Raw genomic sequence first — 26,900 nt, 5'->3', positions numbered from 1 at the left:
AGTCTGCACCTACTTTTCTAGGTTCTTTTCCATGGACCTTCACCAAGCTGCTACATGAATGTCAAAACCCTACCTGACGTTGTTAAGCTGCAGCTTGGGGAGAGAAGGGCAGCAGAACCTCTTCCCCCAGGACAGAGCTGAAACCCATGTAGCTGGGGTCAACGAAAAGGAAAAAAACCCTCTACCTCAAGAGGAGGGTCAGGGAACCATCCTGAGGCCAGATCTTTAGAGAAGACTAATGTTGGAGAAATCGTGGGACCACTGAGAAAGCCCTCACCCCCAAGACCCAGGACCACAGAGTCTGCCTAAGACTGAGGTGGACAGGAGAACAGAGAAAGCCCCTGACCCCACCACGCAGCTAGCAAGCACCAGTCTCAAGCAACAGCAGTCTACTGCTGAGGGAATAGGTGAGTGTGAAGACCCCTTGTGGGCCCACAGTGAAGCTCTGCAGTTGACAGCAGAGGAGAAACACTGAAAAAAAACCCTCCAGCAACCCAACCCTCACCCCAAGCACCAGTTAATACATGAAGAATTGGAAACCAGTAGTGCACTGAAGGTAACCATAGTGACAATGAAACCCAAACTCAGTTCAAATCTTGACTAGATTCACTCGACCCAGTCCACTGATAGGTGAGCACAGAAGGAGGTGTTCCCATTTCCAGGCATGGCATAAATACTACTTACCTTAGACTCTAGTGTCATATGCATACCATCTGGCATTCAATTAAAAAAAACACCAAACTGTAAGATATAAAAAAGTGAGAAAAAAATGTCTTGGATCCTGTGGTTTTATGAGTGAGTTCTACCAAATCTTTGAGGAACATATAATTATGCTATCATTTAAGTCATCCAAGAGTATTAAAAACCAGGGAGGTAGGAAATAGAAGATCAATATTAAAGAAAATTTCATGAGGTGGGATACAGAACCCACTTCATATTTACAAGTCACTGGCCATCACACCAATTGGTGTAACCTAGGCAGTCAAAGCTGCCCTGGCTTGAGGCTTCTGCTCTGATCCAAAGTGGGCACAGAAGTATGGCCTCCTTTCAGTTTTCTAAGGATCCATAAAGAAATTAAATCTATTCTGGCTTGTTTCTGGATTAAATTGGAAGCTGAGCTCTCTCTAGAGCAGAATTTGTCTTGTTTGGTCCACAGACATGACCCAATTTCCTCACCAAAACTTTACTTACAGAAACAGGGGGCAGCTCATAAGCCATATTTGCCAATTTGATTTTTTAAACATTGTTTGAAATTTTGATTTATCTTGAGTACTGAGTTTTTTGGTGCCCCCAGAAGTCTGTACTCTAGTTGAGTGCCTCATGGGCCTCACCCTGCAGGGGCAGCATGAGTCCTGCGTGCTGGTCTCATAGCTCCTTACCTCACTACACCACACTTGTTCTCTGAAGCTGTTTGTCCTCTGCTGACCTAAAAATGCCTTCATTTAAATCTTCCTGAGTGAGTGAGGGGAGAAAAGAGAGGTGGGGGAAAGGGTCAGAAGAAAAAAAAACAAGGAGCTGGAGGAGGAAGTGGCCAGTGCCCAGTGAACCCACACGTGTGAAAGGCTAATCCAGAAATCACTCAGTAATCACCACCATGAAATCAGACCAGGTGACATCGCTCACTGCGCAGATACTCACCTTCCCCACCTCCCACAGAGCCTCACTTCCTAAACCCAAGTGACCTTCTGAAATCTGGCCACTCTGTCCCAGCTCTCGGCCCCATGTCCCTCCTACGCAACACCCTTTACACACCATTAGCTTCTTTCCAAAGTCCCCATCTACTTCTCATCCAGGGCAACATGCTTTTCTGGCTTTCAAGAGAAGGGTGCTGGCCCGTGTGCTCAGTCAACAAAGACGGGCGTGCAGAGGGCTGTTAGAAGTTCCAAGACACATCTTACACTGGAGAGTTTGAAAAAAGGGTGAGGTTTTGGAGGCTCGGACGTAGAAGGCAGAACAGTGCTTGGAACTCAGCTGCACTCAATGTTCAGGATGGCACTGGTGGGTCAGTCATGCTCAAAGGAACAGAGTGTTGAAAGAGTGATTACGTTTTAAGATAGTTGGGCTGTCCACCAAATAACATGTTACTGTCTACTGCCAAGTCAGGCACTACTGTTGATTGGTGAATTTTAATGAATGATAATAATAAATAAACTGGTTTAGAAGGAAGACATCATTTCTTAGGTGAATCTCTTGTGGAGGGGACGGGAATTGGGATGGGGGATCTTGGCTTCCACTGGGTCCCAGAACGTTTCTTTATAGAAGGTGGGCCTCTGTCCACACTCCTCCCAGAGTATCCATTTTCTCATCAATCCCATGCTGACCATCTTAACTTAGATGAGTCATCCATCTCTCCCTCTTGCAGTTTCTCTGCCTGAAATGGAGTCAGTATCATTGGCCTCTTCCTCTCACACTGAGTGCTGGCTAAGTGGCAAGGCGGGCGAGCACAGGAAAGGAGGCCTAGGAGTGAAGGCAGAGCCGGAAGACAGGGCCCAGCCTAAGGAAGGCCAGCCAGAGGCCCAAAGGTCTCCTGAAACTGACTCTTTAAGGTGATATTTTTGGTGTTTGGCTGTTTATTGGACTCTTTTCATTTTTTCCCCAGTTCTGAGGATCTGGCCTGCTTTTTTTTCCCCTCTCTATCATTACAACTGCTCTTCTGCTGGGGTTTCTGCCCCTTCAAGACTGAGGAAGACCAGAAGGCTTCCTCTCAATGTTTGTGCTACTTTAGTATCACACAAGCAAGCACACACCTCCTTTCATTTTTCACTTTTCAAAACTGTTTCCACTGCTAGTGATTGTGGGGAAAGAGGGCATATACCACAGCACAAAGAAACAGGGAAACCACAAGTAATTAGGATTGTTTAAAACTACAGATCACTGGTTTTAGTTATCCTTGGTCATTTTTGAGATATCAGAGGGGAATAATGCTCATAGAGCAGTGATGCCTGTGGTTCAGAATTGAAGCAGAATCACAGTAAAAAAAAAAAATTTTTAATAATTTATATATTTAATTATAATAAACACAATCATGCAAAAATAACTTCCACATAAATCCTTCACTAGTGTGTCTCAAGAACCATGAAGGAGACACACACGTTCTCAGAAATACTTCGTATTTCTTTCTTTCTTTTTTTAAAAAGTTAATTAGTTAATTTATTTATTTTTGGCTGCGTTGGGTCTTTGTTGCTGCGTGCGGGCTTTATCTAGTTGCGGCGAGTGGGGGCTACTCTTCGTTGCGGTGCACAGGCTTCTCATTGTGTTGGCTTCTCTTGTTGCAGAGCTCAGGCTCTAGGTGCACAGGCTTCAGTAGTTGTGACACACGGGCTCAGTACTTGTGGCTCACAGGCTTAGCTGCTCTGTGGCATGTGGGATCTTCCCAGACCAGGGATCGAACCCATGTCCCCTGCACTGGCAGGCAGATTCATAACCACTGTGCCACCAGGGAAGTCCTAATACTTCATATTTCTATACTGATTTTTGCCTCACCCCCCCTTTCTCATCTACTTTCTTCATATACTACAGATTCTCCTATACTTCCTCTTTGGGGCCCCATCTCATCCCAGATAAACTCCTTAAATACTCTGAGCCCAGGGACTCACTCTTTATTTTATATAAATTTTATATAAAATAACTAAGATCTTCCACCCTTCTGCCACTTCCTGGATCTTGCTCTTTCCTATTCAATTTCTCACCAAAACAAAGAAGCAAAAAACCAACCACCACAACAAAATACACTGCTCTGGAATGACACACACCTCCTTAAAGGGTGTTGGAGAGGAAGAACCTATTTGACAAGCTATAAGGCACTAGTTACCCTTTATTGGAACTGGAGGAGAGAAAACATAGAGATACCTCCTTACTCAGATATTCATGTGATCCCAGGAACTATAGGCCTGACCTGTCATAAGGCCCAGCCTGACTAATCCTCAAGTTTTGGTTTAAAACAAAGAAGCCCAAGCCTATGCGCTTTTATGGGCAGTTCTCAATGAGAATGTTATCCCTCCTTACTCTAATACTTAATTGTAGCTCGGGGGCTCTACCATTTACCTGTTCTTGGGACCCAAGTCCTAGTGCAGACCTTTCAGTTGGAAATCCTGGGTCTTTCCCAGCTTCTTGGATTTACAGCAGTGATGACAGTAATAATAATGGTGAGGGTGATTATAGCTGACTTTGATAGGACACTTTCTATGTGCTCGGTACTGGGTAAACACATAAAACCGATTGTCTCCTCTGGTTTCCAAGTCCTAAAGAACTGTTTTAGTTACCCATTGTTGCCTAACAAATTGCCCCAAAACTTAGCAGCTTAAAGCAACACACACTTATCATCTCACAGTTTCTGTGGGTCTGGAATTTGGCCATGACTTAGCTGGGTCCTCGGGTTCAAGTTCTCTCAATCAAGGTGTTGCTTAGGGTCTGGTCATTTCAAGGCTCATCTGGGCAAGGCTTTCATGTCACTGGCAGGATGCAGCTCCTCACTGGCTGGGGGACTAAGAGCCTCAGTTCTTTACTGACTGTCGGCCAGAAGCTGCCTTGTCATGTGGGCTTCTCCAATATGGTGGCTTCCTTCTCAAACAGAGCAAGCCATGAGGGCAATAGAGAGAGTCTGCTAGCAAGACAGAGGTCACAACCTTTTGTAACCTAATCACAGAAGTACCATCCCGGGTGGCGCAGTGGTTGAGAATCTGCCTGCTAATGTAGGGGACACGGGTTCGAGCCCTGGTCTGGGAAGATCCCACATGCCGCGGAGCAACTAGGCCCGTGAGCCACAACTACTGAGCCTGCGCGTCTGGAGCCTGTGCTCCGCAATAAGAGAGGCCGCGATAGTGAGAGGCCCGCGCACCACGATGAAGAGTGGCCCCCGCTTGCCGCAACTAGAGAAAGCCCTCGCACAGAAATTAAGACCCAACACAGCAAAAATATAAATAAATAAATAAATAAATTTTTAAAAGTACCATCCCATCACCTTTGCCATATTCTATTGGTTAGAGTCAGGTCATTATGTCCAGCCCACACTCAAGAGGACATGGATAGCAGGAGGGAGGGATCTCCAGGGGTCATTTTAGAAATCTGTCAACCTCAAGACCACTTGAATCTAAGAACTCCTCTGTAAGTTTACCTGAAAGTGCTCAAAGAATTGCACATTGAGGGATGTACAACATTCTTTATGCTAATAATAAATATATTGGACAAAGGATTAATCTCCAAAATATACAAACAGCTCAATGTCAAAAAGACAACCAGTCCAGTTAAAAAATGGGCAGAAGACCTAAATAGACATTTCACCAAGGAAGATATACAGATGGCCAAGAGGCCCATGAAAAGATACTCAACATCACTAATTATTAGAGAAATGCAAATCAAAACTACAATGAGATAACACCTCACACCAGTCAGAATGGCCATTATCAAAAAAACTAGAAACAGTAAATCCTGAAAAGGGTGTGGTGAAAAGGGAAACCTGCTGCATTGCTGCTGGGAACGTAAATTGATACCACTATGGAAAACAATATGGAGGTTCCTTAGAAAACTAAAAATAGAACTACCATACGACCCAGCAATCCCACTACTGGGCATATACCCTGAGAAAACCATAATTCAAAAAGAGACATGTACCAAAATGTTCATTGCAGCTCTATTTACAATAGCCAGGACACAGAATCAACCTAAATGTCCATCGACAGATGAATGGATAAAGAAGATGTGGCACATATATAAAATGGAATATTACTCAGCCATAAAAAGAAATGAAATTGAGTTATTTGTAGTGAGGTGGATGGACCTAGAGTCTGTCCTACAGAGTGAAGTAAGTCAGAAAGAGAAAAACAAATACCATGTGCTAACACATATATATGGAATCTTAAAAAAAAAATGGTACGGATGAATCTAGTGGCAGGGCAGGAATAAAGATGTAGACATAGAGGATGGACTTGAGGACACAGAGTGCGAGGGAGAAGCTGGGGCGAAGTCAGAGTAGCATCGACATATACACACTACCGAATGTAAAACAGTTAGCTAGTGGGAAGCAGACGCATAGCACAGGAAGATCAGCTCGGTGCTTTGCTATGACCTAAAGGGGTGGGAGAGGGAGGGTGGGAGGGAGGCTCAAGAGGGAAGGCATATGCGGACATATGTATGCATATGGCTGGTTCACTTTGTTGTACAACAGAAACTAACACAGTATTATGAAGCAATTATACTCCAATAAAGATTTGTTAAAAAAATTAAAAAATAAACATATATATAAATTGACACGTTAGACACTGGAAGTAAACATACATTTGATTAAAATTTTGAATATGGCAAAAAAAAGAAACAGTTGGAGAAAAAGGGAGAAGGGGTTGCTTTAAGGCTACAAGGATAATATCAAGATTAGAAGATGAAAGTAGGTGAGGATAAGGATTGAAGCTAATAAAGATAAAGGTTACGAGGTGAAATGAGGAAGGACTGTATATTATTTTTTTATTTTTTTGCGGTACGCGGGCCTCTCACTGTTATGGCCTCTCCCGTTGCGGAGCACAGGCTCCGGACACGCAGGCCCAGCGGCCATGGCTCACGGGCCCAGCCGCTCCGCGGCATGTGGGATCTTCCCGGACCGCGGCACGAACCCGTGTCCCCCGCATCGGCAGGCGGACTCTCAGCCACTGCGCCACCAGGGAAACCCTGTATATTCTTTTTTATCCGGTGACTTTCTCTCTTTCTCCTAGCCCGTAACATGAAAGTAGAGCTGAGGAGGTGGTGGGTATGAGGCGAAAGGGTATACATGGAACTTCTACTAGGGCACTGCACAAAGAACTGCTTTTTCCATTGGGATAGTAAATGGAAAAGAATAGTAATGCAGTAATGGAGTATCAAAGAGGAACTGAAGATAACCTTTCTGGACAAAAGTGATCCAGAGTCCCTCTGGGAGCAGACTTTTGGCAGGGACATGTCAAAGCATCAAATAAAAAAGGAAGGAATCAGAGCATGAACCTGCTCTGGAGTAGGGTGTCTAAACCAAAGACAGACAAGATGGAAGAAACCAATTCCAAACAGAAAACAGAAGGCTGGTTCTGGAAAGATTTTTGTTTCTGGTTTTTTTTTTTTGCTGTACGCAGGCCTCTCACTGTTGTGGCCTCTCCGTTGTGGAGCACAGGCTCCGGATGCGCAGGCCCAGCGGCCATGGCTCACGGGCCCAGCCGCTCCGCGGCATGTGGGATCTTCCCGGACCGTGGCACGAACCCGTGTCCCCTGCATCGGCAGGCAGACTCTCAACCACTGCGCCACCAGGGAAGCCCTGGAAAAATTTGTAAGGCAGTGCTACGTAGAGCAATGGTACAGAGGAGAAGACAGGGAACAATTTTTAGCAGCATCTACCAAAACAAATTTCATTTAATATGTATTTTGTGAGGGAAAAAATTGTAGGACTTTTCAGAGCCTTCAGTATCTTAGTGTGCTCTGTGAAAGCCTAAGATATGTTGGGGGGAGGGTAAGGGTTGAACAGGCAGCACTTCTCATACGTATTTGTTTTTCATGGAGGTGGAAACATGCTACACATGTTTAGGGAATCCTCTTTCATCAAATACCTGTGGCTTTTTTGAGAGCAGGAACGGTGAGATCTGGTTTAAATACTTCTACTGAGCCAAGTGTGGTAGCGGGTGGTTGAGCAATAAGCAAAAAACTGTATCTAACACCTATGTATGAACAAGAAATGGCCCTAGGATTATTTCAGCACTGGGACCGGGGAAATGGGAAAAGATACAATGGGACAATGGGAAAGATGGGAAAGATACAAAATCAGACTCAGAGCAGAAGTCACCAGATTATTACCGTTTACAACCATCCTCAGAAATCCCCTCACATTCCTGAAGATCTGTCAATTACAATCCTTCTCCATAGCACTTTCTTCCCCCTCCTGCTGACACTCCCCTTTGAATCAGGGAGTTCACCCCTCGGCTTTTTTCATGGAATCTTTCCAACATTATAAAGTGAGGGCAATAAAGGGAGAATCACTGAGAGAAGCAAGACAAATATGGTAAGAGGCTTAACAATTATCTTTTTAGGACAGAAAAAGGAAGAAGCAATTAGGAAAGGACTCCCTGCCAAACCACAAAGAAAAGGGTTCAGCAAGGAATGCTAATTTCTCTAGCATTAGTTTGGAATCACCCGCAGGGGAATCAAGAGACCCTTTTAATCAAAGGATGGGAGACCTTCCCTCAAATAACTGGGGTCAGCCTAGGGTCCCATTCAGCTCAGAAGAGCAAGAGAGCTATGCCACGCCTTCCTGCAGTACACAATGCTGCGTTTTTAGGTTAATCATCCAAGGATATTACAGTTACTTTCAATAGTTAATGAATAGCTTCTAAGTGCCTGCTTCATTTAATTGTCCAAAGGCCAGTTGGTCCCAGAGCATATAAAGCTGACAGCTGGCTAATGAGAGCATTCTCTCTGAGCAGGGGAAGCAGGGGAGTGGCAGGGTCAGGAAGCTGGGTTCCAAAGGAGCAGGGATGCAGAACAGAACCTGTCTAGTTCTCTGTGCCTTTGCCCTTCTGACGGGCTTCCTGATGATCTGCCTGGGGGCCTTCTTCATTTCCTCGGGCTCCCTGTTCAACTGCCAGGGGAACCTGATCCTGGCCTATTTGCTTCTGCCTCTGGGGTTTGTGATCCTTCTGAGTGGAATTTTCTGGAGCACCTACCACCAGGCCAGTGAAAGCAAAGGGGTGTTCAGCCGTGTGCTCAGACAGTACGGTGCTCAGGGGGCCCTGCCCCTGGCCACAGTGGACAGGTACGTGCTGAGAAGCCAGAGGACTGGGGAGCACTGAGGTGGGGCTGAGTTCCGGAAAAGGTCAATGACTTCTAATCCACTGGCGAGCAACTTACACGTCCCATGGGGCTATGTGTCTACAACTGAAGCTTTATTGTCAGGGAATTACTCTGGGATTAGACATTAGGAAGAATGGTGCTGCCTCTGGGGAAAACTATGAAGTAGAGGGAGTTTATGCCAGAGAATAACCACCCTTCTCCCATCACCACTGAAAAACACACCAAAGCCAATTTAAGAGGCCAAACTCATTTTCTTTTGTTGTATCATGGGAGCTGTCCTTACAGGCAGGTGATGGTTAGTCATTCCTCATAACCTGGCTACCAGGTTGTAAGGAAAGCAAGTCCCAGACCAAATTCTGTCACGCAACAAATGAGCAAGCAAGCATAAAATCAGCCATATAATCTCTTCGTGAACTCAGTGAAGACCCAGCTTTCTGTACTCTTAGGTGTTCTGATCACACATTGCATGAAAGATTTCCCTGAGACAAGGCACTCATATTCCAGAGGTAATAATTGGTTAACCTTACTACCTCATACCCATTAGGATGGCTATTATCAAAAAAGCAGAAAACAACAAGGTTAGCAAGGATGTGGAAAAACTGGAAAACTTGTGCACTGCTGGTGGGAATGCAAAATAGTGCAGCTGCTCTGTGGTACGGAGGATCCTAAAAATATTAAATATAAAATTACCACTTGATCTAACAATTCCACTTCTGGGTATATAGACAAAATAACTGAAAGCAGGGACTTGAACAGATATTTGTACACCAGTGTTCGTAGCAGCATTCTTCACAACAGCCAAACTGTGGAAACAACCCGTATATCCATCAGTGGATGAATGGATAAACAAGATATGGTACGTACAAAAGATGGAATATTATTCATCCTTAAAAAGAAAGGAAATACTGATGCAGCTATAACATGAATGAACCTTGAAGACAATACGCTAAGTGAAATAGGCCAGAAATAAGCCCAAAAGACAAATATTATATGATTCCACTTATATGAGGTACCTAGAGCAGTCAGATTCATAGACAGAATGTACAGCAGTGGTTACCAGGTGCCACGGGAGGAGGGAATGGAGAGTTACTGTTTAATGAGTACAGAGTTTCAGTCTGGAATGATGAAAAAGTTCTGAAGATGGATAATGGTGATGGCTGCAAAACGATGTGAATGTATTTAATACCATTGAACTGTACACTTAAAATTGCTAAAGTGGTAAATTTTATGTTATATGTACTTTACCACAATAAAAAAATTTCAGTTAACCTTATGGTAAGTATTGGACAACCAAAAATCTCCTAATTTTTGGCTGAACATGGAATCATTTAGGGATAAAACCTCAGGCATCATCCTTAAGGTATAGTCTGCAAGACTCCATAAATTCTTTTATTCTCTTCATCTAAAATATTGGGTCGGCCAAAAAGTTTGTTCAGGTTTTTCTGTAACATCTTATGGAAAACCCCGAACGAACTTTTTAACCAAACAATATTTTAGCTACTCCATGTACCTTGAATATAAGTGATTTTTACCCATGACAGTTGATTTTTGACATGATTATGCTAATTAATAAGATACTAATTACAATGACCAAAACCCATTTCCAATGTTTCTTACACTAACTGCAAGGTCTCTGGGTTTGATAAAAAATTAAAGATAACTGAAGTGATTGTAGAAGATGCTTCTAGAGTGATGGTTTTCTTTCTTTCTTTCTTTCTTTTGGTATAAATGTTAGATGATTGCCTCCAGAGTGTGAATTCCTGATAAGAATAACTGATTGCCTTTAGGATGTAGCTTAATTTACTAACACATGCATAATATTGCACTGTCTGTGCTGAAATACTTTAAACTATGGTATCACGACACCTCCCTTTTACTGCCTCTCTCTGCTGCATCTAATAGATGCCCAGCCCACTCAGAATGGCTAGTAAGTCAGTAAATGGTTAAGTTACATTTCTCAGAAGGATTTGCATTCAAAATGGGTACCCAAAGGGGTCTGCAATGGTGGAATTCAGGACACTGGGAAAGCGAAGCAGTGTGGGGAGGCTGGGGGATGGGAGAAGTAGATGGGACATGGGGGCAGGCAGCAGTCATCCTGGAGCCTCTCAAATCACTCCAGGGAACAGCTCAACTTTCTGTCTTCAGTGCCTTTACACATGTGCCCCATGGCACAGCCTTGGCTATTCTGAGTGAAGGCTGAGATTTATGCTGTACAGTAAATAGCTCCTTCAGCTGTTTGGTTTTGGGCCTGGTAACATTGGAATAGAGCTGTGGCTACAAATGGCAGTCCCTGTTCTGTTGTGGTTACATACCACAAACACTCCCTGTAGGCACTGGAAAGACTCACTCTATAAATACACAACTAAATCAAGCTCACCCTCCCGCTTCTTCACCTCCACGCCACCCCCAATCCCATTCACGACGGAGAGGCCAGAGGATTTAGCAATTAGCAACACTGGGCAAAATTACCAATGAGTGTACATCAGCTCTGGCATGAACGGCTCCTTTAGCCATTGGCCTGTTGGCATGGAAAGGACCACGACTGAAATCTACATAAAGTTGTCAGTTGAAATAGTTTGAGAAATAAGTATGGCGGCGGAAGGGCGGCCTAGCTGATTCAAAGAGTGATAGGAAAGAGAGAAGCATCTGATATAGTTCTGGAATCTTCATGGAGCTGGTTTTCATTCACCATTTTGTTGGTTGTGAGGATCTGAGACAGTGAGTGCAATCGAGTAGAAGAGGATGTGTGTGAATGGGGACAAAAATGTGAATGAACTAAATAACTGGATAGAGAGATGCTCCACAGTCAAGGCCCCCATGTCCCCTACCCCTGCCAAGGATCTCACACTGAAAGTCCCTGGTTCCAATGAGTAAGAGAGAGGGAATAGTCTGGAAAAAGATGAGTATAGAGGCACACGTCCAACGGCTGATAAAGAGGGTTTTGCTGGAAGAGCAGCACATTTTTAAAAAACTGGTGATGCCAGGGAAGAACATCTGTTTCAGAATCAATGTTTCTTAACAGTTTAACTTCACACGATGTGATTTAAGAGAGGCAGACATATGCCTCTTTGGCATGAACCGCTTAAATAACACATGTATGTTTGTGGCATTTTGTCCCCCAGGCCAGATTTTTACCCTCCTGCTTATGAAGAGAGTCTTGATGCTGAAAAGCAAGGCTGTCCTGCAGAGCAAGAGACCTCGGGTGTTCCTCCACCTCCGTATACAGAGATGGGCCTCGAATTTGAGGATGAAGGCGATGCCCACCCGGAGGCCCCACCATCCTATGACGAGTCTGTAGCAGACAGGGTGGAGGCAGCAACGCCACTGCAGGATGCTGAAAGGCAAAACCAAGAGTGCTGAAGCAGGGGAAGCTCTCCAGCCCTCATGACGCACCCTCATGGGATGCAGCTGCTAGTAATAAACCCAGGCAGGGACTGTGGGAGGAAAAGCCACATCAGTGATCCCACATGAGAGTCTGCAGAGGGGATGCTGCGTGTGACAGCAATGCAATTCCGCACACGTGCTTGGCCTGCAAGGGCAGAGCGGAGCCCTGGAAGGGTGTGGTCGGCACCAGGCAAACGTTTTAAAGGATCTCAACCCAGGTGAACTTTTGGACTGCAAAAGTGTTGTGAGAGCTCTGCTCCACGGAGAGCTTTTCTGCTCTCTCAACTCCTCTCCCATCACCTAGACCCCCAAAAGGGTGGAATAGATGCTGCTTGGACACCACGTACCTTCATGTACTGCATTACCAATAATCACAAAGGGAAAGCATGCTGGCAATGAAGGGGCATTATCATTTAAATTGTGGGTTCTGCTGGCTGGCTTTGAAGTTATCCTCATTTACCGTATTACCAGAGTGACACAGTAATTCACACTGTAAGAGATTTGCCTCTGGAACCCATGAATGTTATTTTGAATGACTTTATTTTAAATATGTGTATTCTATTTCTATGTGAAAGGAAAGTGATTTCACTATTTGCTTTCAAAATGGTTCAAGTACAAAATCTTAAATGAGTATTTTAAGAACGGATGGTTGTACAAGCATATATGATAAGATTTCTTAGAGACTCAAGTTGAATAAAGAGAATACTTAAAAATTCATCATACACAGGATTCAGGAAAAAAAGAATTTGTACTAGCCATAGGTTGTATTAATACAGAATTGGACATAAATCTTGAAAAGTTTTAAAATACACATATATTTCAGAGAACTCCCCTGTAAATCTCTAGGATTTGAAAGAAAGGAGACTATATTGTAGTACCTTAATCATTAACAGAAAATTCTTTGTGTCTCAAGATACAGATCCAGGCACTTTTAGACTTAGGACATTTATTTTAAAGCCCAGTGATTCCTCGTCAGCTTCATTATATCTTATTATAAGTTTCAATACAAGAGGACAAATCAGGTGGCAGAATGGTGGGAGGAGATGCAGCCTGATGCTTTAGAGCTTGAGCAAAAACCTTCATCTCTCTGGGCCTCGGTTTCCTCCCCCATCAAGTGAGGACTTTATGTTGGGATTAATATCTAACAATTGGGGAATGCCTTTTATATCACAGGCACTGTGTTATGAACTTTTTACGCTTTTTATTTAGCCCTCACTATAGCCTTCAGAGATAAGTGCTATGGTTATTCCCATTTTACAGATGCATAAATCGAGACTTTGAGAAGTTAAGAAACCTTTCCAACAACATACAGTTATTTCCAGGAGGGTGAAGAAAGGTTCCTAGGGGGCATGGGAAGACATATTGACTTCACACTTTTGTGCTAGGTTGTGCTAATCCTGTCCTACTTCCTCCTCCCAGGGAACAGTTTGGACTTGTCTCCCACTTGAGGAAGTGGGCCCTAACAGGAAGTGGAGCCCCAGGGTTGCAGCACTATCTTAAAGAGAGGCAGCAAAGGTTGCTTTAGGGTTAACAGTCTGGCTGCTCTTTTAAAATGTAAATAAGCTCTCCGTTTTCTGCCTAGGAGCTTGGCCCTCACCTCCTGGTGTAATTTCCTTTCATCTGATTCTTATACTGTTGATGAAAGATGGTTCCTAATGATAACAGACAGCCTTGGTGAACGGGCACAGGAGGGCTTTGGACAGCGGTGGGAAGGATGGAGAGCTTTCAAGAGGATAAGGGTTGTAGAGATAGGATGGGGCCTCTGTAGCCTGAGTGCTTCCCTGTTATTGCTGAGTGCTCAGATGAAGCATGTCCTGACAAATACACAGGAAGCCATAAAAGGAAATCCTGGTTCCTTTACACAAAGCAGGACTTTGGGCATCTGTGATTTGAATCCTTGACATCAAGAACATAACTGGACATGAAGGTCACTCGTGGTTGTCCAACAGGAAGGCGGTCATTTATTAGCAAGGCGATTTATTATTTCTCTCTTGTCATCTCTTTCTATTCCTCTACTTAGATGGTTATCCTGAAATTTTCCTTGGGGTCTGAGCACATTCACTGACCTGAACAAGCTCTATAACCGGGCTATCGTCCAGAGTTTGAATCTGTAATAGATGGTTTTTCCAACTACTGGTAGTCATGTGAGACAAATGTAATTTTGGTTTACATAAGAAAATTGTTTTAATCTCTTTCCTGCAATAAATTTTGTACTTAAACTTTCCCCTTTTTTGCTGTTTTGTATCAGAAAAAAAATCAATAGAGGAGCGTAAGTCAAAATTTTATTCTCCATGTGGAACACAGCATCCAGATGAGTTAATCTTTTTGCAGAGCCTAACATCATTGAACATCAACTATTGAGTCAGAAAATGAGCCATGTGCCTTTCACAAAGAAATACGACTAAGAGACATTTATTGCCTTTTTTTTAAAAAAAACAAATGTACTCTGAAGCAAGCATCAGAAACATGGTTACTACCCACAACAAATCCTGCCTTTGAGAGGCCTACCAATTAAAACCCACTGGGCGAGTCAGACAAAAGTGTCCTGTTGCCCACAGATTGGGAGAAAATATTTGCAAATGATGTGACCGACAAGGGATTAGTCTCCAAAATCTACAAACAGCTCATGTGGCTTAATATCATCAAAACAAACAACCCAGTCAAAAAATGGGGAGAAGACCTAAATAGACATTTTTCCAAGGAACACATACGGATGGCCAAGAGGCACACGAAAAGGTGTTCAACGTCGCTAAGGATTAGAGAAATGCAAATCAAAACTACAATGAGATGATCACCTCACACAAGTCAAAATGGCCATCATCAGAAAATCCACAAACGATAAGTGCTGGAGAGGGTGTGGAGAGAAGGGATCCCTCCTACACTGTTGGTGGGAATGTAAATTGGTACAGCCACTATGGAGAACAGTATGGAGATTCCTTAAAAAACTAAGAATAGAACTACCATATGACCCTGCAATCCCACTCTTGGGCATATATCCGGAGAAAAACATGGTACGAAAAGATACGTGCACCCCAACGTTCATTGCAACACTGTTTACAACAGCCAAGACATGGAAGCCACCAAATTGTCCATTGACAAAGGAATGGATAAAGAAGAAGTGGTACATATATACGATGGAATATTACTCGACCATAAAAAAGAATGAAATAATGCCATGTGCAGCAACATGGATGGACCTAGAGATGTCATACTGAGTTAAGTAACTCAGACAGAGAAAGAGAAGTATCGTATGATATCGTTTATATGCAGAATCTAAGAAGAAGTGATACAAATGAACATATTTACAAAAAGAAACGGACTCACAGACTTAGAGAATGAACTTACGGTTACGGGGTGGGGGGAAGGGTGGAGGGGAGGGATAGTTAGGGAGTTTGGGATTGACATGTACACACTGTTATATTTAAAAAGGATAACCAACAAATACTTGCTGTATAGCACAGGGAACTCTGCTCAATGTTATGTGGCAGCCTGGATGGGAGGGGAATCTGGGGGAGAATGATACATGTATATGTATGGTGGAGTCGCTTTGCTCTGCACCTGAAATTATCATGACATTGTTAATCGGCTATACAATATAAAATGAAAAGTAAAAAAAAACAAAAAGTGTCCTGTTGTGATTAATGAAAATTCATTGGCCACCCCTGGAAGATTCACTCAGGGGAAGTAGACATTGTATCCCCTCTTCCTCCTGAAGTTTACGATCAATTTAATGGTTATGAATTGAGAACCACAATTCTGTGAATGGCAGGCCGGGCACTTAGACTATGAGAAAGTGCAGTCTTTACCCGTTGCCTCCTCTGAAATGTGAACGGCGGGGTGGGGGGCTCACATGTCAACAAGGGAAGGGAAATTCTCAGAGGTGATGACTGTCCAGTGTTTTATCTTATCCCGTCTAAGAAGCCACCTCCACCCCCAGAAGATGAGCATGACAAGGTCAGTTACAGAACCCACTGTGCCGCATCTTTTGCACACCTGAAATGTAGAGTGTATACTTTGGGCCCCTCCACTCAAAATCTCCCACTCGTATCCATCCTTTAAGATTCTACTTAAGCACACTGTCTTTGGTGAGGTACCTCCCCAGCCCACCTGTTTTGTAAGGCACACACTAGGTGCTTAAAGACATGGGAAGATGATAAAGACATGGGTTTATACCGCATCCCTTCACCATATTCTATGCTCCGTGACATGACAACTTAGGCTGATGCACGTACCAAGTGGGTCGGCAGCCGCATGAACCGTCCACTGACGACGTTTCCAGCTGGTCGGAGTGGAGCAGGGATTCTGCTAAGCTCTGCCGCCTCGGATAATCTCTTGCTGTTTGTAACTTCTGAAGGGCCAAAGACTGATTTACTGGGAGTTACCTCATTTCCAAAGGCGCGTGATGTCTCAGCCCCTTCACCACTCAGGAATGGAAATCTCTTCAAGGCAGGTGTCTGGGATATCAGGGTCCACGTGTTTGGCGAGTAGCCGGTGGGTAATCAAGCAATAAAATGGAGTCATCTGTTATATCACTACCAGTTCCCGCAGGTGCATTTCAAATTCCCCACACCCGCCACAGGCCGTGGCTGATGGATGTGTTGCCAAGGTAAATCCTGTGCCTCACACTGAGCCACGCTGGCCAATCAGAAGTCGCCATGCCATTAACCCTGTCATTGCCTGTATTACCCGCAGAGAACACTGGCTCAGTGTGGCCAACCGTCAGCCCATTGTGCCACCATGGGATTGGCCATCCATCTGAAGCTTCCTGTGCAGAAAGCCTTCATGTCTTGTGCAAGCCCTTCAGCCTGCAACATCACGCGGCACTATTTGCACCAAGAATACGGTAGATGTAGGCTGCACCTTGGATCAGTAAGATTGATAAAGGATCTCATTTTCATAATGGCTGTCTATCCATTTCCAAGGTCAGTCAATAAACTCAAGAATCATAGATGAGGCAAAACAACTTTTTGATCTAGGGGACTGGCTAACACAGCAGATTTCACATCCTCGGTCCCCTCCCACTAAGCGCCTCCCTGGCACACATACACACACATTTCCAAACACTCCCTGGGAGGGTAGCGGCACTGCCCTCTTTGGGAATCACTGCATTATATACACTGGTGCTTGTCATTGCTCTGGAAGCACGTGGTGCAGTGAGTGGACACCTCAATCCTAGCCGGTCACAGGAGTGGCCTGACAGCTGCCATACTCTATCCACAGTCCCTCCCACGATTCTCTCCTGTGGTCCCCACGACATTCGTGGACCTCTCCAGTCATCTACTCCTAAGAGAGACTGGTGGCTGAAGCTCTGTCTTTAAGAACCAAAGAACATTATGTGCAGAAGGGTGACTTCCTGTCTTTCACTTCTCCCGAGGGTAAGGCAAGAGGATGTGCATGTATAGCTCAGCAAGAGAAGCTTGACTTTTATGTAAAGCAGAATTCATACCTTGGCAGTGTGATCTGAAGCAGGTTCCAGAGGCAGGCTGTGTCCTGAGCCACTAGAGGACCTTCCCTTTTGCAACCTCGCTGAGAAAAAGCTCCGTAAAAATAGGTGGCTGTGCAGCTGCTTCTTTCCGCAGCTGGGCCCAAGAATTTGCTTCGTCTGATATTTGTAACGTTGTGTCTGCTTCAGCCCCACTCATGCAAGCCAACCTCTCACTAGACCCAAAGCAAGCCTCTTCTCCAGCCATCCTACCCCTCCACTTCTAGTCTTTGTTCTTGCTACATTCACCCTTGGTGAAATTATAGAAATGGTTACCAGGCCCAGGAAACTCCACTCTCTGGGAAATCCCTTAGGTGCTAGTGCCTTCCATCTCTGAGTCAGTCTCTCTGTGTGTTCCCACAGCTTCTGCCGCTGCTGTAACCTTCATGTCTACCTGATTCATTGTGCACGTTTGCCATAGCCTCCCGTTCCCAAACTACAAACTCACAGAAGCAGGGATAATATTTTATGCATCCGTTTGCTGCACCGAAGAAACCCAGGACTCTGCACACAGCAGTCGTTCAACTGTTGTTTGCTGAATGAATGAATTATATTTGTGTTGCTGGACACACATGACTCCATACTGAAATAAAGAAACAGGATTTTAAAATGACGATTAATTTACATTTGAACTTCAAAGTTCGACATGATGAAAAGTTCAGCAACTTGAGAAAAAATATTGAAAAATAGGCTTAGCTGTCTAAGCCTGAGTGTATCTAGTTGTGCTGTCATCAACCTCCACTTTCTTTTTTTTTTTTTTTTTTAATACATGTGTTTATTTATTTTTGGCTGGGTTGGGTCTTCGTTGCTGAGCGTGGGCTCTCTCTAGTTGCAGTGAGCGGGGGCTACTCTTCGCTGTGGTGCGCAGGCTTCTCATTGCGATGGCTTCTCTTGTTGCAGAGCACGGGCTCTAGGCATGTGGGCTTCAGTAGTTGTGGCACGCGGGCTTAGTAGTTGTGGCACACGGGCTTAGTTGCTCCGCAGTATGCGGGATCTTCCCGGACCAGGGCTCGAATCCGCACTGGCAGGCAGATTCTTAACCACTGCGCTACCAGGGAAGTCCCATGGATCTCCACTTTAAAGATGATGAGAACCAAAGCCACAAGGCAAGTTGTATTCCATTGCTGATAAACTTCATAACTCGTTCCTTAGAATCTCAGCTCAAAGCCACCCTACTATTATTTTTAAATCAAGACACTTGTGATGAAAGATTAGATGCCACGTTCGTTTCTTCTGACGCCCAAAGGCAGTTTTGAGCACTTTGCCTTCTCTGTTCCATTTATTTACTAAATTCCCGAGATCATAATGTTCATAATGATGAACACCTTGCAAGTGTTCTGCAAGGCAGACTTATCAGAAGAGTGACCACTACTGGAGTTTCTCAAATGGCAAGACAAACAACTAAGCAAAAATCCACAATTCTTGTGTAAGGTTGAAATCAGAAATTTCTTTTTTATTAGCTGCTAAAGGTCCTAGCAAGTTTCTGACAGAAGCATAGATAGAAAATGGAAACAAATACCTTGCTGGGAATGTCTCCCTGCTTGCCCTAATCTTGACTACAGCAATAATGCATTTCTGAACGGTCAAAGCGCACCATGTTATCTGTGCCAATGACATGATAAGTGGGTGCGTTCCCAAGGAAGCAAAACATATGCAAACAGGTCCTGTGCGCCCAGGGTTCTGGCTGAGGACTGACGGAGGCTGCCAGGAACACAATATCTTTTTTCTGGGCAAATAAAGCCAGCTGTGACCCTCTGCTTTCCAGCAGGGGACCCCACCCTCCCTGCCATCTCATCAGGCCCATCACTGTGCCACCAGCAAGGTTCTCTTCCAGCATCCACTTCATCTCCTACTTTTACAGCATTTCACTGTCTCCTTTTACAGCCATGACCAGTAAGATCTGAACTGTGTCCAAACAAGTGCATGAAAACAGGCCCTTATTGGGAGATAAGTTAGCAGAGTGAGAAAGTCAGAGAGACAGCCAACATGGTGGTATTTTGCCTTCTCAGCAGGAATTAGTATCAACTCATGTACCAACCCACGTGATATAATCAAGGCGGGGCCCGAAAATGTTCAGCATTCATTCTCAGAGTCCTGCTAAGAAATGACCTCCCACCTGTGTAATGAATGGCTGAATTTGAAGGAATGCAGCCTGCTTAATAGCTAGTATTGATATTATTTACAAAATAAGAGAGAAAAACACCCTTTGATATGTTTTGTTGAAAGTGTGTCATTGTGGTTTGTAGAAAGCTCTTGAAGATGTGAAGGGGGTGGCATGGGGACTTTGGAGATGGGAAGGAGGGTGAGTGGCCATCAGGTGGTTGGTGGGCATGAGGTGGGCTATTAGGAGTTCTACAACTTTCACCCATGGGAGACCTGACCTGGGATGAAAAGTTAAATCCTCCCGCTGCTGAGGAGATCCTTCTTAGGTCTGTCCGGGAGCACCTGGGGCTCAGGGTCAGCTGACTTCTGGCATTGCACGCTCCTCCGCTATTCCAGAACCTTCTCTCACCTGACACCAATGATGCACAGATGCCCTGACTATTCCCAGCCCACTGATTCTCTCTCAAAAGGGCAGGTTCCCTTGTGTGATAAAGCAAGATATCAGATGACAGTGCAGCTTTCAGAGACAACGGAAGACCCTGTTGCATTTGCAGAAACTGACTAAAACCCAAACAAAACAGACATTTGTTTCTTTCCCCACCTACCCCGCCCACCACCAAATCAACCTTTGTTTTTTTTTCAAAGTCATAAGAGGCACAAACAGGTAGCAAGAAGGCATGAGTGAAGCGTCCCCCGCCGAGCGCGTTCTTTTGGCTGTGGTAAGTGATCTGTCCTCCGTTCAGGTGATGACAGTAGGGCCCCTCCGGCCGGTTCTCTCGTGAATCTGGGATATTTTCAGCGCGATGGCTATGAGAGGGCTTAGCACTGCCTGGAAAAGGAGGAAGAAAGTCTGTGAACAACTCGAGTCAGTCACAGGAGGGCCGCAGGGATGGGTTGCTATTCCAAGCATCTGGATTCAGTTCTGGTTTGTGGATCTGGACAGCTGTTCGCTGGTCCCTGGTTTCCTCTTCCGCAAGAGGAGACTCAGTGGGCGGGGGGATTAGGGAGAGGAGAGGCAGCAGTTGATCTCCAAAGTCTTACCTGGCTCCCAAACACACTGCTCTAAGACAGGAACCTGCACAACCCAACTACGAGAGTATTGAAGCATTTCGGGAACAGAGCGCCGTGAATCAAGGAAGTTCAGAAAACCCCACAGTCTTCCTCTGCTACATTCCCTCCCCAACACATACCCGCCCCGCCCCCCGCCCCCCCCCACCCCCCCTGCCACACACACGTGCGTGAACTTGAGGAGAAACACTCATTCTACATCCTAAGTCCATGGACCTGATGAACCTACTCTCCTGATGTTTTGGAGAAGACAGACCAATCCATCAGCTAGCACTGCAGAGAATAACTGCTCATTTCTTCCCATCACATAACACAGTGGCTCATGGGGCACCTCAGCGTCCCCTAGAAGGAGGTGGGGAGGTTTGGAGGCCTAGGGAATAGATTCTTGGAAAGGTGAAGGACATGAAGGGGAGTGAGAATCACGTCTTGCCCTTTAGCTGCTCATCATTTCATGAGACTCAGACAGCGTTTCCCAAAGTGAGAGCACACACCACTCAAGCTGATTTTAGGTGGTGCAGGAGATGATTTTAGATGGTGCATGGGCATGGCACCGGAACACTGAGAAAGTCAGTCTATTTTCCATTCTTCTTCAATCCTCCTAATTTCATCAAAGAGAAAATCTATTTGCTGCCAATCTTTAACACTTTTACCAGGACAGGGCATGCCTCAGGCAAGAGTTACCTAGATAGAAGGTAATATCATTGTATTTTTTATTGCATTTATTTTTTATGATGAATTTTATTTATCAAGGGATGCTGTTTTATTTGTCAAGGGAGTTTACCTAGGGATACTGTTTTTTCCATGGAGAGCACTGATGTAAGCTTTCTAGAATAAAAAAATAGATTTAACTAAAAACAAACTTAAGTCCATTTAAAGACGAATACTAATATAGGGGTACTGGCAGAAAAGAAGTTTGGGAAATACTGGCATAAGGGGAAAAAAGATATCATATTGAGGAAAATAAAACCTGTATTTCTGGAGGGGAGACAAAGATTCTATTACTTGCAACCTTCACGTATTCCTAACAGATAGAGGGACGGAGGGAATGCATGCATTCTAATCAGACAGCAAGGGCCCAAGCAAACACCCAGGGCTCCAGAAGCACAAGTAGCCCAGTTGTCCTGAGTGGAGTGTGGACACAGGGCATTCCTGAGCCATAAGTGAGCAAGACTTGTTTGGAGAGACCTAACCACCAGGGCCAAGTGTAAGGTTTTAATTCATTAGGTAAGGGGAGATGTTGGAGGTTTCTGAGCTAAAAGATGACACTGTCAGAACTGTGCTTTGGAAAGAATCCTCTAGCAGCAAGTCTCATAGTTTAATACATTTATGGCTAAATGTATTACATTATCTCACTCTATAAAGATGACGAGGTGAAGCAGCACAGATGTAATCTTGGAAGCCAGAAGAGAGATGAAAATCTAGAGCCTTTTCACAACTACACAAGCAAATGCTGCTTCCTTCTGGTTCCACGTCCATAAACTTGATACACAGAAACAGAAGCATTTCTTTTCCTTTTAATAACCCAACCGGTGCCCAGAAAACTTTTCCACTGGCACATTTTGCCAGGCCCTGTTCCACAGGATGCCCACAGGGCAGCATCTGGATTCTTTAAGGGCCAAGCACCCACTTTGTATAGATGTCAGAGTATTAGCTTTCCTCCTCTTCCTGTCTTCTCTCCCCTCTTTCCTTCTTCCCCCCTTTTCGGCTATCTAAGTCTACATAACACCTATAAGAGAGGTAAAGTGAGGACAGAGGAAGAGAATAAAGCTAAAATCAATCACTTTGAGGCCCTGGAGGATGAATAAAGCTAAAATATCCTATCAATTTAAGAAAATGCAGTGAAACTGAATTTGAAACCCTAACCCTAACCCTCACTTTTTTTAAAACCGAAAATTAAGACCTATTTTGTTTGACAGCATTGTAAGTTTCAAGATTAAGGATTTTCTACTCCTTACCTTTAAGTGGTGGTACCTATTGGCAAGAGGGTAAGGGAGCACAGTTGTAACCGATACTGTAAACACTGCAGGTGTTCTGTTAACTGATCTCTGCTGAACGCTACAGATGAACCTATGGTGCCCATTTCTTCTGTAAACCATCCTGACTGAGGTCCACTGCACACTGGACGTCTGTGACCAACAGATGACTCTCTAACATGCTCACCTACTTCTGCCTCTAGCAGTTACGTGCTTATTAGGAGTCAGTTACGTTTGTTCCTAAATATGTTAATGCCTGTTGTACTTGTTATTGAAACTATGAATTTATTAAATTATATGTAAACCACGGAAATGTGAGAATAAATAGGAAGAGTTCTTTCTATGAAAATTAAGTTGAATGTTTTGGAAAGAGTTAGATAATGGTGATTAGCCATGCCTGTCCAATTAGATGTGAGTGAGATGCTGTAAAGTACTGGGGAGAATTTTTTAAAGTATAGAAAGTTCTTTTTGCAGATTGCCTCACAAGTGGCCTTAAGTTCCCACTGACAATAAAGAAATTAAAGGTGAACATTACAGAGGATGAATTATGAGTGGGAATCTTTTGTAGAAAGATAATCACAACACCAAAGAGTATGCTCATATTCAAAGAAAAGGTGTTGGACCAAAATTAAAAGATTGACAAACAAACATACATTTATATGTTTTGTGCTAAAAAATAGAATGGTCAAGATATGTGTACATTTAATTACCCCTTTTAACTCTCTTTTTGGAGTAGTGAATTAAGTACCTGTCCCTTATCCTGACCATGTCAGAGAAGAAGGCTTCCATGGTAATTATGCAAACTGAAAGGAAGGAAACACATTTTTGGAAATTCTCTATGAGGAAGACCTTGAACATGGGAACTCCCACCCTGAGCAGAGTTCCAGGCCAGCCTGACACAGAAGCTGTGGAACAATCTGCCCTCAAGAGACCGTGAGGGTTTGGGAAGAAAAACATCAGTGATGATCACCATGGACTGAATACTACTGAGGTCCTTTCACACATTTTTCAGGAACCCAGAAAGTCTTCAGATGCTTGTAGGATCCTAGGGAATTCTGGGAGAGATCCCTAAAAGTGCCCAAGTTTGAATTTTTTGCCAGCCTTGTGAAATGGGAGCTTCAAGTCATAATTTAAGGATCATAAAGTATTTGTTTTTCTTGCTTGAGTGTGCATGTGAATGTGTGTGTGCACACAGAATGCATGGCCTAGAATGAATGGTTACACCATGAGAGCACGAGCTTTGTCTAATTTAGGGCTAGAAAAGTGCTGCTACTTCGGAGGCATTGAATAAATATTGGTGGAATAAAAGGATGCTATGTCAGTTTGATGAAAAGAAAATGATGAGGCTGATAGAGACTTCTGTGGCCATTCACGAAGGGCACTCTGGGTGAGCCAGAGGGTCAGTAGTACCGAATTTTTACTGTCACGTTTTTCTTTAGAAATCACAGCTTTGGTACGTGTGACTCCCAGATACTTTTCTCATTTCATCAACCATTCATCATGGAAAGGAGAGAGAGGGAGATTCATTTTTCTGAAGCAATTGGAAAGGCCCTCAGACTGGGGAGTGAGAAGAGGGGTGAAAAATTAGAAGGCTGCGGATGTGAAATTTCTGAGAAGAAGCTGGACACAGAGCTTAAGAAACAGAGAGGAGCACGGGATGATGTAATTTGATTCTTTCACGTGACAGATGAGGAAACTGAGCCCAGAGAGGAGATGCGATTGGCCCAGGGTCACACATCTGTTTGGTGGTTGAGCTGGGATAAGAACATAGTGATTCTTCCTCTACTGCTCTTTCCATGACACAATTCTGAACACGAGACCCATGAATGACAAGGAAAAACAGAGCGGATAAGATGAGCCTAAGAGGAGAGAGAAAGAAAAAGCAGGATCGTCATCCCACTGTACTAGACCAGTCCCACATCAGATGAGGGGTCAGATAGGACTGATTAGCCATCCCCACTGACCAAGAACAGGTGGACAGTGGGGAGAAGAGCATTTCCGGTTTTGTGAATGTATTAGACGTTCCAAGATGACTCTTGGTGAATGAAGCAAATAAACTAATAGAGACTATAATCTATTAGAAATATAGCATCTTTTTTCTAATTCCAGTGCTTCTTAGAGCGCTTGACATAGCTTTTCTACACTCAAGAGTAGGACACAGAGAGTGCTCATCCTGCAGCAAATGGCATCGGCAATGCCTCCATTCGAGGGTACTCACACCGCGGCTCCATTCAACCTTGGAGGTTTGGGTGGCTTTTGCTGTCATCTCAAGTTAATATGCCTAGTGAGGGAAATGGAGTCTGTCTCTATTTCAAATTCTGATACTTAGCTCATCATGGATTTTTTTGCATTGGTTTTGATTTTTTAAAGTATTGCATTACAATATTTATCTTGAGTACTGAATTTTTTGGCACCCCCTTAAATTCTACACCCTGCTAACCTCAGCCTCGTCCTAGCCCTGTGTTAGGCTTTAACCTGTTCATACACCCCGGAAGGAAAGAGGTTTCTTCTTTCCCTTTCTTTTTCATCTTCTCTCTTGTTCTATATTGTTGTTGTTTTTATTCACATTCATGTAAACTGGAGCCATAAAAACAAGCCCCTAACAAATGAACTTCTTACCCTGACCGGCAATAGACAGGAGAGGTGTAAATGATCTGAATGTCACAAGACTCAAAGTAAATAGTTAACTGATTTTTTTTGGAGAAAAACAAATGCTAACCAGAAACACAATCACTTATTAAGTAAAATTTGTTCGAATCTGTGGAGGGAGCCCAGGGTTTGGCTGGTGCCAATGAGGACTGTGCATTAGGAGAGTCAGAGAAGTATCCATGTGGGAAGGAGGGCATGGGGAAGACAGTACTTATCCTAGTTCATGGTCTGAGGCAGGTAATAAAACCTGGAGAATGCAGATCATTCAACAACATAAAACACTGACATTCCAACATCCATAAAATAGGGATTTACAACAAATGCCACGTTTGCCTGATGCTTAGAGGCAACTTGCATGAACACTCCTTCTTGGGTTAAAGATGAACCACCTTTCTCTCATGATTTCATCCAAACATTCATTTTTAGTCCGTGTGCAGTCTTAGTCTAAGGCAGTGGTTCTCAAACTTGAGTGTGTAGCAGAATCACCTGGAGGGCCTGATAAAATGCAGATTGCTGGACTCCTCCCCTGGAGTTGCTCATTTAGGACATCTGGGCTGGGGCCCAAGAATCTGCATGTCTAACAAATTCCAGGTGATGCTGATATGCTGGTCCAGGAACCACACTTTGAGAACCACTGTCCTAAGGAACGCCCATGAATGTGCCTGTCAAATTCCTTGCTCCAGCTAGAGCCTAGGTTGCCTTGTTTGTTCACAGGATCCCACTCCTTGGCCACAGCTGACTGGACCAGGAGTAGGTGCCTTACCTACAGGCAGCTGACCCATAGGCTGGCCAGTGACTGAGCAATAGCCCGAGGCAGCTGATCAGATTTTTTCTGATCAATTTTTTTAAACTGGTAAGTAATGAAAGAATAAGCCAGCCAGCAGTGGGAGCTAAATTAACCATGAGGTTATAATTCACTAATCACGAGGGCATAAGGCACCAGGGTAATCCAGGATTACGAGAAAGCAGAGATTCTGAGAAATATGAAGAATTCTAAGAAATTTAGAAAAGATCTTGGAGAAATAAAAATTAAACAGAGCAGAGGGAAATAACAAAGAGTTGGTAGAGAGAAAAGGATGGCGTACGTCGCAATAATCTCGAAAGTAAAGATCCACTAACTCCTGCCAGGCGGGCCTGAATCAATAACTTGCTCGAGGTCTAGTGTCTGAGACCTGGCCCTACTCTTGGATTTCTTGAGTTACCTTTGGTCTGTTTGTGCACTAAAATAAATCAAAATTTTAAAACAACAAAATCACACTAATAAACAAACTCCGAGTATGTTTTTCTTGGATCATTTTGAGGTACCATCACTATCCAGCTTTCTACCACCAGTGAGAAAAAGCGTTTTTTCCTCCTAAAACTCAAGCTCTTGCAAATTGAAATTAACTTCCTCACCAAATCAGCTCATGGCACCACCTTCCCCTTTCTGCTACTAGCAGATCCCA

General features: G+C 44.0%; 2 protein-coding genes across 2 annotated transcripts in view; one reads left to right on the top strand and one right to left on the bottom strand.

The window, feature by feature from the left end:
• Positions 1-8,440: 8,440 nt before the first annotated feature.
• Positions 8,441-14,374, top strand: TMEM252 (transmembrane protein 252). Its single transcript, XM_029203182.1, has 2 exons — positions 8,441-8,758; positions 11,919-14,374. Exons 1-2 carry the CDS (start codon positions 8,481-8,483, stop codon positions 12,154-12,156), a joined length of 516 nt encoding a protein of 171 aa, XP_029059015.1. The 5' UTR covers positions 8,441-8,480; the 3' UTR covers positions 12,157-14,374.
• A 4,715-nt stretch (positions 14,375-19,089) lies between these two features.
• PGM5 (phosphoglucomutase 5) overlaps positions 19,090-26,900 on the bottom strand; it is a 191,305-nt gene continuing 183,494 nt past the window's right edge. The window contains exon 11 of the mRNA XM_029202378.1: positions 19,090-20,594. Within this exon, the coding sequence (XP_029058211.1) occupies positions 20,505-20,594 (90 nt within the window). The 3' untranslated portion in view covers positions 19,090-20,504. The remainder of the gene's footprint in view (positions 20,595-26,900) is intronic.

Source organism: Monodon monoceros, unplaced genomic scaffold (genome assembly GCF_005190385.1).
Source record: "Monodon monoceros isolate NGI ecotype Baffin Bay Population unplaced genomic scaffold, NGI_Narwhal_1 Super_Scaffold_5, whole genome shotgun sequence".
Taxonomy (NCBI): domain Eukaryota; kingdom Metazoa; phylum Chordata; class Mammalia; order Artiodactyla; family Monodontidae; genus Monodon; species Monodon monoceros.
This window is presented reverse-complemented; position numbering and strand designations above follow the sequence as displayed.